The sequence below is a fragment of the Oryx dammah genome, unplaced genomic scaffold (genome assembly GCF_014754425.2).
Source record: "Oryx dammah isolate SB20612 unplaced genomic scaffold, SCBI_Odam_1.1 HiC_scaffold_24, whole genome shotgun sequence".
Taxonomy (NCBI): domain Eukaryota; kingdom Metazoa; phylum Chordata; class Mammalia; order Artiodactyla; family Bovidae; genus Oryx; species Oryx dammah.
The window spans coordinates 21,688,083-21,703,987 of record NW_024070208.1 but is presented as its reverse complement, the minus strand read 5'-3'; the positions used below and the strand labels follow the sequence as shown (position 1 = coordinate 21,703,987).

At 40.9% G+C, this 15,905-nt stretch overlaps 1 protein-coding gene across 1 annotated transcript in view; it reads right to left on the bottom strand.

The window, feature by feature from the left end:
* Positions 1-3,642: 3,642 nt before the first annotated feature.
* VPS36 (vacuolar protein sorting 36 homolog) overlaps positions 3,643-15,905 on the bottom strand; it is a 32,220-nt gene continuing 19,957 nt past the window's right edge. Inside the window, exons 7-14 of the mRNA XM_040267010.1 lie at positions 12,977-13,009; positions 12,779-12,856; positions 12,032-12,166; positions 10,616-10,681; positions 9,019-9,083; positions 8,340-8,424; positions 7,123-7,199; positions 3,643-7,029 (exon numbers count right to left, since the gene is read on the bottom strand). Of these exons, the coding sequence (XP_040122944.1) occupies positions 6,936-7,029; positions 7,123-7,199; positions 8,340-8,424; positions 9,019-9,083; positions 10,616-10,681; positions 12,032-12,166; positions 12,779-12,856; positions 12,977-13,009 (633 nt within the window). The 3' untranslated portion in view covers positions 3,643-6,935. The remainder of the gene's footprint in view (positions 7,030-7,122; positions 7,200-8,339; positions 8,425-9,018; positions 9,084-10,615; positions 10,682-12,031; positions 12,167-12,778; positions 12,857-12,976; positions 13,010-15,905) is intronic.

Here is a 15,905-nt window from a genome sequence, read left to right as displayed (position 1 = left end):
GTGCAAGACAGTTTACCATTAGCATACCAATGTGTGGTAAGGAAATCGGAGCCCAGATTTGGTGGTCCCTGGGGAGCAGGTGATGGAACGAGGCTCCAGGAATCTGTGCGGGGATGGGGGTGGTGTGTGCGGAGTGGGGGTAGATACATTCTGTTGGTTGAGGTGTGAATTACACGGATTCACTACGTGTTTGTCAAAACATCCAACTTAAGATTCGTGCATTTCACTGTTTGTAAATTTTACCTCCATTTTTAACTCAGAAATGTGCCATTTACAGGTCCTTGAATCTATCACTTAATCTTTTAAAAGGTAGCCCAATTATTCAGTTATCAGAGCTATCAGAGGTTATCAGAGGTACCAAATTTGCGAAGCATTGTACTGATTCAATCCAGCCAAAGATTCAAAAAAGGCTGTAATATGTGGAATGAAAAAAATATTCAATGTGAGAGTTGTGAGTTGTTTTTATTTGGAGAAAAATGAGGACTAAAGCCCAGGATTCACCTCTCAGATAGCTCTGAGGAAATGCTCCCAAGAGGTAGGGTGTATATATACCTGGTTTGTGCTAGTCACCAGGCACGGATGTCTCTGTTAATAACTTTAGTGCTATTCTAGATATACGAGGCAAGAAACTGAGCTCATAAAATCTTCTGAAAAATACCTAATTATCTGAAGGCCTGTTCTGCCATTATTTCCCAACCCACATGTGTGCCTGCATGCTCAGTCATGTCCCACACTTTGTGACCCCGTGGACTGTAGCCCATCAGGCTCCTCTGTCCATGGGATTCTCCAGGCCAGAATACTGGAGTTGGTTGCCATGCCCTCCTCCAGGGGATCTTCCTGACCCAGGGATCGAACCCCTATCTCCTGCGTCTAGCTTCCTGCATTGGCAGGCTGATTCTTTACTGCTATGCCACCCGGGTAGCCTTCCAGGGCAGTGTCATTCTTCATCTCCACCCTAAACTCCTTTCAAGGGTGTGTTAGGGTCAGTGATTGCAGGGACAGGTGACCAAATCCTTGCAGAGGCAGGTAGCAGGTGACAATTTAGTTGGCAAAGGTCACCATCCAATTTCACGGTCAGAATTATCTTGTCCAACATCTATTCATCAACCAAGTGAGAACTCCTTTTAAATACATGCCACAAGCCCTGCCATTTTTGGTTTTGAAAGCAAGAGCTCATTTTAAAAGTGGGAGTTAGATGCAGCAGAAATAAAGTCCAGCCTTGCCTCCATCAGTCAGTTTAGTTCAGTTCAGTTGCTCAGTTGTGTCCGACTCTTTGTGACCCCATGAATCGCAGCACGCCAGGCCTCCCTGTCCATCACCAACTCCCAGAGTTCACTCAAACTCATGTCCATCGAGTTGGTGATGCCATCCAGCTATCTCATCCTCTGTCATCCCCTTCTCCTCCTGTCCCCGATCCCTTCCAGCATCAGGGTCTTTCCAATGAGTCAACTCTTCGTATGAGGTGGCCAAAGGATTGGAGTTTCAGCTTTAGCATCAGTCCTTCCAACGATCACCCAGGACTGATCTCCTTTAGAATGGACTGTTTGGACCTCCTTGCAGTCCAAGGGACCCTCAAGAGTCTTCTCCAACACCACAGTTCAAAAGCATCAATTCTTCGGCGCTTAGCCTTCTTCACTGAGTGTGAGTCCAACTCTCACATCTATACACGACCACTGGAAAAACCAAAGCCTTGACTAGACAGACCCTTGTTGGCAAAGTAATGTCTCTGCTTTTGAATATGCTATCTAGGTTGGTCATAACTTTCCTTCCAAGGAGTAAGCGTCTTTTAATTTCATGGCTGCAATCACCATCTGCAGTGATTCTGGAGCCCCCAAAATAAAGTCTGACACTGTTTCCACTGTTGCCCCATCTATTTCCCATTAAGTGATGGGACCAGATGCCATGATCTTAGTTTTCTGAATGTTGAGCTTTAGGCCAACTTTTTCACTCTCCTCTTTCACTTTCATCAAGAGGCTCTTTAGTTTCTCTTCACTTTGCCTCGGTATACTTAACCCCTTCTTTCCTCCACTGCAAAAGACATCTAATATACTGAAGTTTTGTGGTGATTGAGTGAAATGTATAGAAAGCAACTTGGTCAGTGTTGATCTCTCAGACACACACTCTTCCTAGAAACCCACTCTGCCTCAATCGAAGTGCAAGGGCCTGGGATCAATGTGAGATCATTGATCAAAGCAGACATTACTTTGCCAACAAAGGTCCGTCTAGTCAAGGCTATGGGTTTTCCAGTGGTCATGTATGGATGTGAGAGTCGGACTGTGAAGAAAGCTGAGCGCTGAAGAATTGATGCTTTTGAACTGTGGTGTTGGAGGAGACTCTTGGTCAATTTTTAAATAAGAGCATTATTGAGATGTTTGGTCATTTTTGCTTAAATTTGAATTCTTGCCAAACTGTTTACTAGACAGTTAAGACAGTTTAATCCTATCTAAAAAGAAGCCAACAGAAATTTAAAGGAAAAAAGCTTTCAAAAGAACCGTGGTGTGGTCTTAGCCGTATTAAACTAAAACAAGCTGGCTGACAAAGATATCCTGAGTAAGTGACTGGTCAAGGGATCTTTTGCAAATTGTGTCAAATGTGTTCACTATCTCAATAACACCCTTTATATAAATAGGGAGATTTTTTCCCCCTAGATAACACTCTGAGAGACAAGCTTTAACTGACTCATGATTATTAGAGCACAAGAAAGAAAGTGATTGACCAATTGTCACATTGTGAAAATAAGACCTTACATATGTGTTAATCTAACTTTTCTGGAATGCTTCCCACATCATGGCCCGTGTCATGGAATCTGAATAAGACAGCGTATCTCAGACAGGCTGAGGCTGGACAAGTGTGGATAAGAAGCCTCTTGGAAAGAGGGTAAAGGACACAGACTAAGGTTTCAGACTCAACTCAAGACACACTATAATTCAAAAGCCACTCAACTGAGTGAATACTTAACTAGGAATCTACGATCTACAATCATTGATGTAGGTCACTGGGAATTCCAAAGAGGTGTTATGTGATATTCCTTATAACTTAAAGAAATCTAATTTCTCTGTTTTCTTGTGGCATCGAGATAACAGAGAACAAGATAAAAGACAGTCAAGTGTTGGGCTGGCCTAAAAGTTCGCAAGAGCTTATGGAAAAACCCAAATGAACTTTTTGACCAACCCAATATATGGTTAATTGGGTTTCGGAATAATAGAGTTGTGCCCTGGAAACAGATTTTTCTAGAGCAGGTGGGAACGAGAAAAGTATAGTTTTGATTATTAGGGTGGGGGTGGGTAGATGGGAGGAAATAACAAAGGGATGTCTGAACAAGGACAATGTGGCCCAGGAAGAGGAAGGGCCTGACCCAATGCCTTCCCCCGACCATCTCTTGGTTCTCTTGAGCCTAATGGATCAGCTCCTCCTCTCCCACCAGACCTTCTCAGACTGTCCTCCATCAGAACAGAAGCCTCCCTCCTCTGTCCTCCAAGCATGGAACCCGTGCCCCTGCCATGGCACAGACCATTCCCATCTTCAGTTAAGGCTGCTCACATGTCTGTGTCCCAATGAGGCTACCCTCTTAAAAGCAGGGCTGCATCTTATTCACTTCTGTATCCTCCAGTAGCCCAGTTCCTCACACAAAGTCAACAGGCATTCAAAAATGTTTCTTTTTATTGACTTCAATGAGAAATGAAAGTAGGGTGAAGTGAAGCCCATTTATAAGCAGGCACACACACTGGAGGTCACTCACTTGGTAGTCATTTTGTTGGATGCTTACTGTGTGCCAGGCCTCACTCTAGACTCTGAGCGCACATCCGTGAACAAAGCAGATAAAAATCTCTGCCCCCGTGGAGCTGACACTTAAGATCCATCATAAGGAGTAGGCTCAGCAATACATTTACATAAATTCAACCATACCTATCAGCATAGTAAAGAAAGAGGAAAAAAAAAAAGACACATTTAAGTACTTTAATTATTGGTACTACAAAAGTCTACTGTTGATATGTAGTCTTTTATTATATATTTTACCTGCTATAGTCATAAAATCTTCATCGCCATGTATCACTTTACAGCCATTCTACTTGTAAGATTATATAGAGAACTTTATTGGCAATTTCAGAGATTTTCACGGATCATTTTGAGCATGCTTGATTCCATCCTTAAGCATAGTCCTTAAAACCTACCCATCTTATAAGGTGTGACGCTACTGTATCAGATGGAAACTCGGAGGTTGTTGGGCAAGGAAGAACCATTCTAAGTATCTGAACATGAGAATAATGACATGATAAGTCCATGTCTGGTTGGCTTAGTCTGGTAACAGGGAACAAGAGATAGTACCTTCACATAAATACACATGGTCAGTCAACAGTGGAATTCACATCAAGAATTTAAAAAAAAATAAAAAAGAACAGTTCATGAGTCATTTCCCATTTTTTAAAGACAACTAAAATAGTAAGACCTTGAGGTCAAAAATATTTATAATCAACTCGATTATAAAATATAAAAGAAAAAATCTTAACATACTGGCTTATTCTGACTAAACCTTTATCATTTTCATACATTTTTCAAAGAGTATTTAAAAAGAACACCAAGTTAAGAAAAATCATTTTTAAATTTTGCAATAATTTTACTCTATATACATTAATACCAATCATTTAACCCTGAAAACATTCTTCACTTGTACAATGTAAAAAGGTTGGACAGTATATGACTAGAAATATTCCATTATCATAAAGCTACAGATTTGTGCTCCAAAGAGCAAAGTTAGAAAGCAAAAATAATAATATAACAGTGATAAGCACCAAGAAGACAGAACTTTTTTTTGCACTTAGGGCCTGACTGGTTGTATTTAAACATAACCTCTTCCAACAAAGGAATGAAAATGACACCTTATTTGGCAAAAACAAAACAAAAAGAACAAAAATATACATATAGAGGTCTGGAAACAGTGAAGAATGCCCACTTTAAAACAATAAATTAATTAATGTTTTTTAATTAATGTGACATTTGCAAAACTAGGTTCATGTCACTTTAGTTCACTTTATATAATTCAGACTGCTCCATTTTTGTTAATGTGTCGTCACACTAGGATAAATAAATATGCTGACTAATGAGTCTGCTGTAATAAATCGACACCATTACAGCTAGAAGACCTAGTAGCTCTAACAATCTTAGCTGCAACTCATTCCAACTGGTGAAACAGATTATTTATCTGTGTAATTTTTAAAAACTTTGGCCAGATGAGATATTGAGTGAATGAGATGAGTGTGCATGTGTGTGTGTGTGTGTGAGACAGAGTGCTTCCCAGAGAGGAGTGACACGCAAACAACCATACACCATGGCTCCAAGACTTGGGCAGCCAGACACTGAACTTCCCCCCAGACAAACGAGAGGGGATGTTAAGGGGTGTATCATCACCACATGGAATCGGCGACGGATTTGGAACTAAGGCAGGATGCCTCAGCCACGACGTTCCCGTGACACTAGAGGATGTGAAGCAGCAACAGGGATCAGGCAGGGGTCAGGGGTTGACTCTGGCTGCACGTGGAGGGTTTCCCTGGGTCTGCAGCTGAGGGTCCCCGGACCTTGCCCATAGACCATCTGCAGCGGCCCGGCAGTGGTCCTCCACTTCTTGGTGAGGATGTCTCAGGGAGCCCGTAGTCTCAGCCTCCTGCTCTCAAAGGTTCTCTTAGTACAGATACCACCCCTTTTAGAGGCTTGGTCAAAACCCATCAGTGGCCTTCCACTGCCAACTCAGCCTTGAAAGGGGCTCTCCTTCTCTCCCTGTGGTGTCCCTGAGTTTGAGGTAATGCCAACGGACTGCAGTAATGAAGTCAGGCAGTCCATTAGAAAACTCAAGCGATCTGGATTCGGTATTTGCCAGTCATCTCAGTAATACTTTCTAGTGAGACAGTTTCTCCACACAACTTATAACGTGTGGAGCAAAGGAAAAATATATTGCTAGAGGATGATAGAAAGAGTTTTTAAAAGTTCAGCAGTGTAACTCCTTAAGGGAAGGAAAAGGAGACATATTATCATTTCCACTTTCTATTTGTCCATCCTTGGCTTTGAGGTAAAAGAGCACCAAGGTTCATGTAAAGCTAGTTAAAAGGTTCTTCCAGGCCCTCCACCCACACAACAATCTGAGGGAAACCCTGAACCGTCTACTTTACAAATTTGTAACCGTATCTCCGGGCATGTCCATACAGCTCTTTAATTCACTAGCAAAATCTACAGCAGGTTTTAAAACAGAATGACATAGTTGCATTCTTTAAATGCCAGCCATGAAATCATCACTTAAAAAAAAGAAAAAGAAACTAGTCAGATTATATATATGGAAGTAAAGCAAAATTCTCTCTTTTTTTTAAGCTGCTTTATTTGGTCTGCTGAAGACATGCCTATGGCTGCTTCTAAAAAGCCCTTAGGAAGAGCCTCACGTGACATACTGCAGTTGGATGTTGTCAGGTTCTTACACTACACTGTAGGTCTAAACTTCTTCATGAAAACCCCCCAAAGGTGCACACTAAATGCAAAGAAAAACCTCTTTCATAATTCAGTGAATTTCAGTCACACCAAAATAACATCTAACCTGTCCAAACACGCAACTTCTCTTTCTTCCCCCATGAACTAAATTCTTTTCTTTAAAAATGATCAGATTTGAAGATCGAGTTAAAATCCACCAAATTTCCAGTTAAACTCTGAGGGTTTCTATACAATGGTAGCATGATTTTGAATTAACACTGGCATTCAGCTTTCTGTATTTTTCCTGTATATATCCTAGACAAGCTTCCTGGATCATAATATTTAGGGAGAAATTAAAAGGGTCTTGTATGATACTGCAAAGTTCCAGTAAATTCTGTTTATCAGGGTTTACCCTTAGCTCAATGGCATTCAACCTCTCCATGATGCAAGTATATGGATAACAAGTTATTTCAGATACAAAACTCTTAGCTCTGTGTCATAAATAAATTTGGGTAAAACCGCAAGCCTTCCACTGAATCATCTCGGCAAAGATGGCCCATCTTCTCGGCAAGAAGCAACCTAGGAGTCAAGGGGGAGAAAAACACCATCATCCATCCATCCATTCAGAAACACGAATGATAGCTATAAGTGAGCAGCAGAGACCTCGCTTACCTCTCTTTAGCCAGAAGGACAGACATTCCCACGAGCTTAGCAAACTCTTCTGATGTTAACGATCCCTTCTCTGAAACCTAACAGAAACACAGAGCAGGAAAAACATGTGATCGTTTAGGCCACCTCAGTACTAACCGGAGGAGAATATCTATGCGTATCTACTGAGAAATAATTGACTGAATTTTCTACTAAAATCACTCCAGAACTAAGTCTTCTTCACTAGTGCTTAAGTCTACAAAACTGGAAGGACCCAAAACAAACACTGTAGGCTAAAACATCGTGTAATAGGGCAATGTGTATGTGTGTGTGCAAAGTCACTTAAGTGGTGTCCAACTCTTCGGGAACCCAGGGACTGTAGCCCAACAGGCTCCTCTGTCCATGGAATTTTCCAGGCAAGGATGCTGGAGTGGGTTGCCATGCCCTCCTCGAGGGGATCCTCCTGACCCAGGGATTGAACTCGTGTCTCTTAAGTACCCTGCATTGGCAGGCGGGTTCTTTACCACTAGCGCCACCTGGGAAGCCCAGTAAAGGCAGTGAACTTCATAGTCTGAAAAGGAACATACAACAAATTCTAACCCAGTGCATAGTACATGCTCCAGTGAAGGACCCTTATACATAGGATTGGTTTTAAGTATGTGATCGGAATATGTATCGTCTTGAAACTTTCATCAAGTTTAAAATAAGAGGTATAATAAATGTGAGTTATTCTAATTATACAGGCTCACCAGAGAAGCTAAGAGGCAGTAATACTTCAAGGGCCTAACAAATAATCAGTTTGGCCAGCAAAATCCACCTAAACTACAGTTGCTTTCCATATTTTTTGAAGCAATTATTTTACAAAACAATTTGCAATGTTTACAATGCAGCTTACATGGGTATGACTAAAAGAAAAAGTTCAATCATGGGTAACACTCTGACAAAGTTAAAAACTTACTCTCAAGGCTGAGTTTCAAACAGAAAGGGAGTAAGCACCTCCCTCATTCTAGCTCCCCTTACCTACAAGATGTTATGAGCGCTGGCAAGTTTCAAAGAGCTTTCAAAGTATAAATGTGATGAACAGGCACTCATTGTTAATGATCAACCGTTTTCAATTGGGTCTGTGAACATTACTTTTTAGCAAAGTTAAATTCAAAAGGAAATCCTGTTTCCCAAGTTGCTAGGCAAGCTCTTCGGGGGGCAAGCTCTAACGAGGGAGGGAGGAAGCTGGGTCCCCGTACCGTCTCCAAGGCTGAGGCCACCATTTCCTCCTCCTTGTGGGACTGCAGTTCAATGACCATGACGCCGCTGTCAAACACGCGGAGTCTAAAAGTCGCAGAAGGAAGAACAAAGCCGTGAACACCTGGGGTCTTGAACCCTCGGGGAGGCGAAAATATTTTTTTTACTTTCATTTATGCCCAGGTCTGAGGGCATTTCAAATATAACGACCATGGGTAACTAAGGTATAACCAAAAAAGCTCATGAATAACCATTCATGAAATTCTGAACTATAATCCACATGCTAAGTAAAATATGCCTGGCTACTTTTATTTTAAACCTGAGGATAAGGAAAATATAATTTACAGCTGAATGTTTGTACTTCCAGGTCTCCAGAGACTAAGACCAAAAAAAATTGTGTAAGGACAGAAAGACTGGTCGCTGTGACCTCATGGGAGGAGCCCACATTGGCAAGAGTCTGAGCACCTGCCCCTGAGGCCCTGCACAGCCCCGAGAAGGATGGAAGCTGGGGTGACGGTGCCCATGGTGCCAAGTGATTTCTGCCCACATGTGAGAGAAACTTCCAGACGAGTGATGTGTATGCTGGCTCACCACGCAGGAGGACAGACCTACAGGGCTGTTCTGTCTACTCAGGGTGGAACTGTGACAACAGATGGCAAACTTCCCACAAGGTTCGTTTACCTGAGAGGTAATTTCAGCGCTTCCAGCATCTTGCACGCATTCACTAAATCTTCTGGTGAAAGCAACTAGAGAGGGGGGAAAAAAATCCACGTTTACCATTTACACTGCAAATTTAATAGAGTGAGGCTATGTAATTATGATGACCACTCAAACAGAAGAGGTAAGTGTAAAATGATCGTGCATCAAGGATTTTAGGTGGCTTAGTCACGTACAAGGCAAAAAGGATTAACAAAGAAGCAAAGACATCTATTCATTAGACAGTGCCATCCAAAGAAATATAATACAAGTCATCTATGTAGCTTAAAACCTTCTAGTAGCCACATTAAAAAATATACAGGTGAAATTAATTTTAATGCATATATTTTATTCAACCCAACAGAGCCAAAAATTCTCCATGTAATTGATATAAAAATCATTAATAAGATAGTTAACACTTCCTTATTCTATACAAAGTCTTCTAAATCCAGGGTGTAATTTACACTTACAGCACACTTCAATTTGGACTACCTGCATTTCAAGTTTACGATCGTCACCTGTAGCTACCTCGTGGCTACCCTTTTGGATCACATGGCCTTGAAGAATCAGCTCAGTACGGTGGTGACCAGCAGCTGTGAGTCACACAGAATAGCTCCGGAGCCAGTCCAGCCTGCGTCCCAATCTCTGTCAAAAGACTGTCTCCAGGTAGAGCCATGGTCAGGCTTTTGAATCTTTCTGAGCCTCAGTGTCCTCATCCCCTAACTGTCCCCCAGATGGGGAGAGTAAAAGTAGCTACCACACTGAGTGATGGGGAGAATAAACAGAGAACACGTGCAGAGCGCCTGGTGGACAGTAAGTACCCACTGGGGATGATTACTATGACAGCTCAAATTAAAACAGAGCAGAGGGACCTCCCTGGTGGTCCAGTGGTTAAGACTCCACACTTCCAATGCAGGGGGTGTGGGTTCAATTCCTGGTTGGGGAGCTAAGATCCCGCATGCCGTGTGGCACAGTCAAAAAATTCAAAAAAACAAAAAAGCACAGAGCAGAGCCTTGACTTGGGGAACCTGGGTGAGCACTGGAGACGCGTGTGTGAGCCATCTGCGTGGAGGGCAGAGAGAGTGCACAGACAGACCCTTGGAGGCTAAGGACATGTAGGTCCTTAGGAAAGGACAGTCAGATCTGAGGGGCTGATTCTAAGCCAAAGGAACAGGGCAGATTTCCCGCTGTGTTATCTACAGGCAATCTGAGTCCAGCCAGGTTCATTCAAAACGGTTAACAATCACAGAGTAAGGTCACCAGGCATAGTCTTGCTCATCATGACACAAACATAGGCTATTAGAACGCTAAGGTATCACTCAATCTAAACCCTATCTTAAAGGTAAAAAACCTGTGTTCCAGAGAGGTTAAGGAAGCTACTCAAAGTCACTGAGCAAAACCAGGGACAGAATCTACCCTCTAGATCCCAGGGCAGTGTTCTTCTCACCGCACCACACTGCTTCTCAAAATATCAATACTTTTGATATTCACAGCCCTTCCTCAGATTGTATTCATTGTAGGAGAATTTGTATTCTATCAAGAAAGTCTATATTTAGCCAAAAGCATATCTAAAACTTCTTACTTCCATTCCTCGAGCTCGGTTTACTAAACAGTACACCTCCGTAAGTGACATTATTCCCCCTCGTTCCTGTTAAAATATGAAATAAAAAGAAACATTATAATTAGCACTAGTTAACACTTCCTAATAGAAATCATAATCAGAGCAAAATCAGAAATTATAAAACTTCTTAAGAAGCTTTTGAAAACTATATTTACACACCAGGAACCTGTTCAGATACCAGGAGGCACTTCAAATTCCCTATTTGGACTTTAATGCCATAATTACTGTTTTAACATTTACTTAAATAAAAAGAGGGGTTGGACACTATGTTTCAAAAAGTGTATTTAAATATTTTAAGTTATTCCAGCTAATAACTAAATAAATGATGGACTTAAATAAGAATATCACCATTTTGCAACCCCTAATGAAGTAACAGATACAGATAATAACTGACAGTACCTGTTAATATCACACAAAAAAGATAATCAGATATAACATACCTCCTGATAGAAATGCACAAAACCCTCTATGAAATATTCTTATTAGGACAAAAAAAAAGAACTTCTAGATATAACTACCAGTTTACAGGGAACGCATAAGACAGTGAAGCATGGTAACTTACAGTTAGCAAAATCCAACTCTGAAACACTCTATAAGATAAACTAGCTTCTTCAGTAAATCAATTGTATGATGGGGAAAAAGAGATGGAAGAGGGAAAAACCCATAGAATTAAAAAAAAACAACAAAAAAACCTTGAGAGAAACCAAACATTTGCAATGTATCTTGGCTTGAACAAATCAACTGCAACAGAAAATGTGAATACTAACTAGGTATTCGATAATACTAAAAAATTATTTTAAAATTTTTAGGTGTGAAATGGAATTATAATCACATTTAAAGGCATGTTTATCACTATAACTACATAGTTAAATGTTTACAGGTAAAGGGATATGACGGCTGGGATTCTCTTTAAAATAATTCTGAGTGGAGCTGGATAATGGGGACATAGGAATTCATCATGCTATCCTACTCTGTCATATGTGTGAAATATTTCTTAATATAGGTGCTTTCATAAGGTTTGATTCCCTGAATAATGTTAAACTAGAATATGAAACTTTATTATGAAGTTATTAATAGTGCACATTATATGAAAAAATGTGTCTAAAATATATACAGATTATATATTTCCTTTTGAAAATAAGAGAGAAGAAAGACTTTTTGTATCAAACAGATTTAGATATCTGAAATGGAAATTAAAAACAATTTAGACAATTATTGACAAAGAATCACTGAACTAGTTTAATTTATTACTGCAAGGAATATAACATGTTGGTTGAATAGCAGCCACATCATGAAAGGAGTTAAGCTCTTAAGACCTCTGATGACACAAAAATAATTTAACACAATTTAAAGAGACCATTAAGATTTTGTTTTTACCTCCAAAGGTGCCTGCAGTATTCCAGCCAGCTGTTTGGCCAGCTGCATGTGGTACTGTGTGCCGGAGCCATAGGTTTCCCTGGTAACTGGGTTAGCTATCCCCATGCTCAGCAAATAGGATTTAAACCTGATGGTCTATAATGAGAGGAAAAGATACACAAAAAGACTATGCAGATTTAGTCTCTCTACCCAGCATCTGAAATCCATCAGACATTCAGTTCCACTCATCTACCCATCTCTTCTACTGTGTTTCTATGTTGTGAAATATGAGTGGATTCTTAGTATTTCCGGGCATAAATTGGATTATTACTCTTTTCCTGCCTTAGTATCGCAGTCTCTATTTACCCCACAGGCTTGGTGGCAGATGAGACTCAGATAACAACCATCCTCTGTTTAATGTCAACCAAGTGATGAAACCAAAAACCTAGGAAAACAGCTGTGACCAGATAGTAGACAAATTTAATGAAACATATCAAACTTAAGGGTATATCAAGAACAATCACTTCTTCCACATTTCAGTATCTCTTATTTTCTACACTCCAGGAAAAGTACTGAAATATCCTTTAATTCTGCTAGAGCTATCAAAGTTTTTATGGCTGACTTTTTCTTCCACATTGTCATATATTCTCAAGTCCTAAAAGAAATCAAACACTATTTTAAGAAACAGCATGCTGGTAAACCACCAAAATGCCCTTGTATTATCTCTGTAATCTAGTTCCCAAAGCCTTAAAGGGGTCACCCGTGTACCTCATCTTCTGTGATGTCACCTTGCTTGTCTTTGATCTTATTAGCAATGGACTTTGATAACTCCACCATTTCCTTAGCCTGTCAAGAGAACAGAAAAAGAGCAAAAAGAAGTAATGTCCCTAAATGTCTGCTAACAAAATATATTTTCAAAAGTGTATTATAATTGGTATGAATTTAATAGATGTAAATGACATATACCTTGATCATTAGCTTGCTGAGGTCTTCGAAGGCCTGAAATGAGAAATGAGATTTTGTTGGAATCTGTCTAAAGAACTGAGAGGTTTTAAAGCAATGAAGCATTCTATTTTCTTTCCTATGATAGAAATTTATGAAAATTTCTGACAAATATCAATTTATTTATATGAATAGTTATATAGTCATAAATCTACCTTATCCTAAAAAATTCAGTTTAGCTTAGAAGCTGTCAAATTTCCAAAACCAACTACAGAAAACAAATTTTCAGAAAGAAAACAGTTACTGGTTAAACAAACAAAAGGTGACATAATAGTTTAGAAAATATTATTTCTTTGACACAAATAAGAAAATTTGTCACCGGTTTTTCCCAGATAAGAGGTCAGGAATCACAGGTGTTGTACAGTTTTCCTGGCTGAAAATGGCAACATGCAGCTGCAGGAATACTTCTTTGGGTCCAACAATTTTGGCTTTAATAGCAGGTGTGATTAACCAAAACCATAAACCTCAGGCTTGAATATTACACAGATTATACTTGTAGCCTTGGCTAAACTGGATATCACAAAAGAACATTTAAATACCACCAAAGCATATCTAAATAAAACCCATCAACTGTTTGATTTACTACAATGAACATCCACCCCCTCCAAAGGCCTCTTCAAACTTAATCAGATATATTTATAATTCAAGAATTTATGGCTCAATGAAAAATAAGTTGCCTGCCAATGCAGGAGATGTGGGTTTGATCCCTGGGTCGGGAAGATCCCCTGGAGGAGGGCATGGCAACCCACTCCAGTATTCTTGCCTGGAGAATCCCATGGACAGAGGAGCCTGGCAGGCTACGGTCCATAAGGTCACAAAAGAGTCGGACACAGCTGAGCACACACTCACATACTTCCAGCGCAGAATAGCATCTAACTGATGTGCACAGATGTGACTTTTTAAAACCAATTAAGCAGCTTATCATTAATTGAAAACTCTTTCAATCCACCAAGAACAGTGGTCCACGGGTTCAGCCTGGCTGGTGCTCGTCTTAATGACATGCAGGAACGTATCCCCCCATCTGCAGAAAGATTTTGCTAAAAGAATAGAGTGCTGTGTACAATTCTTATGGTCAACTCACTGGGCTGCTACTGAAAACAAAGGGGAACGAATGTGCACACACCTAACAGGAATTTCCTCAGATAAACAAAAGGCTTAAACACTGGATTCTTATCAGCAGTGGCCAGCAGATGCAGGAAACCTTTTGTGGGAAACTTTGGGCAACGGCCCTGAAACTAAGGCTATTCGAATGTTTAAATGGAGGGCAAGTCACATACCAGCCTCATTTTCAAATAAAATTAAAATGCAGATACCTTACACACTTAGACTTTTACTTTGCGTATACAGTTACTAGATTTCTTTTACCTAAGTGAAAAGAAAAGACATTTCTAAATATTTATATGGTAAGTCATTTTATTTACTGTATTATATTTTCATAGAAAAAGTCTGTTGCAAATAATGGTAAGTCTACGTAGAATATACAAATTAACTCTTAATGTGCATAGTCCATAAAAAATAATTACAAATATTTTAGTATTTTGGAAGAAGTACCTATAAAAAATTCTAGGTAATTATAAAGCATAATTAAAAGCATCCTCACTTCTATTTCTATTATTATTCTAAAATTTGGTATTAGAGTTGAACATGTTAGTCGCTCAGCCGTGTCTGACTTTTTGTGACCCCATGGACTGTAGCCCACCAGCTCCTTTGTCCATGGAATTTGGCAGGCAAGAATACTAGAGTCGTTTGCCACTTTCTACTCCAGGGGATCTTCCCAATCCAGGGATCAAACCCACATCCCCTTGTGCCTCCCGCATTGGCAGGCGAGTTCTTTACCACTGCGCCACCTGGGAAGTGGAGGAAGGACCATCTGGTGAAGAAATCAATGACCTGCACAAGAGCCCAAAGCTTGTGTAGACTCCTCTGACTATGCAACTCTGAAAACCACACTGAAGTGGAATAACAGTTCATAAGTTAAGAAAAATGCTATTCTGAACACCAAGTTAGTATGGCAGCCTTTAGAAAAAGGAATACTGATAATGCAAAATTGGTTCATTGCTCCATGCCACCTCCAAGTGTCACACAGAAGGATGACTACAAAAGCCACTGCAAGAGGACAGCGACAGCACCTTCTGGGTGGTAGAGAGCGCTCGGGACGTAGCAGACCACACTCGTCTAAAAATCAGGAAACCCGAGTCCTCATAACCCTGGTTCCAAGTCTCGTCATCAGCCCTGAGATGATTCCCTCTCTGGATAGTAAGAAGCCCTCTGTCTCATGAGAAAATGCTGGAATTTTATGGGACTAGAGGATTCTGGGAAGATGGGTGCTGTGGCAGCATCATTTTTGAATCTCTCCAAATCCCACCATGAAAATGGGGCAACGAGATCTCAAAACCTCTAAGACCCACAGGCAACATATATGAAGAAGCTGAGTGACGAGATCTCCACAAGAACCCCAAGACACAAGCTAGTGGAGACAAGCCACCGAGAGCCCCAAGAGCTGCCTGATCTTAACAGTGAGGCAGAGAGAAAAAAGGGAGGCAATAGAGTAACCGACAGACCTGAGGAGAGGAGACCCCGAACCAGCCAGCGGGCGTCACTCGAGAGCAGGCGGGCAACCTGAGGTCAGGGACTGAGACGGGGAGAGCTTTGCCCACTTCAGCAGTGGGTGTGGGCAAGGGGTCCTCAGGCTGGGCTGAAGCAGCCTGTAAACTCTGGAAAGGGCCCCCCTACACTCCCAGGCTTCCCAGCCAGGACAGGAGCCCACACTGGGGAGAAACTACTGAGACAGGAATCAAAACCTGAGTGAGGCAGGGCCTGGAGAAGGCAATGGCACCCCACTCCAGTACTCTTGCCTGGAAAATCCCATGGACGGAGGAGCCTGGTAGGCTGC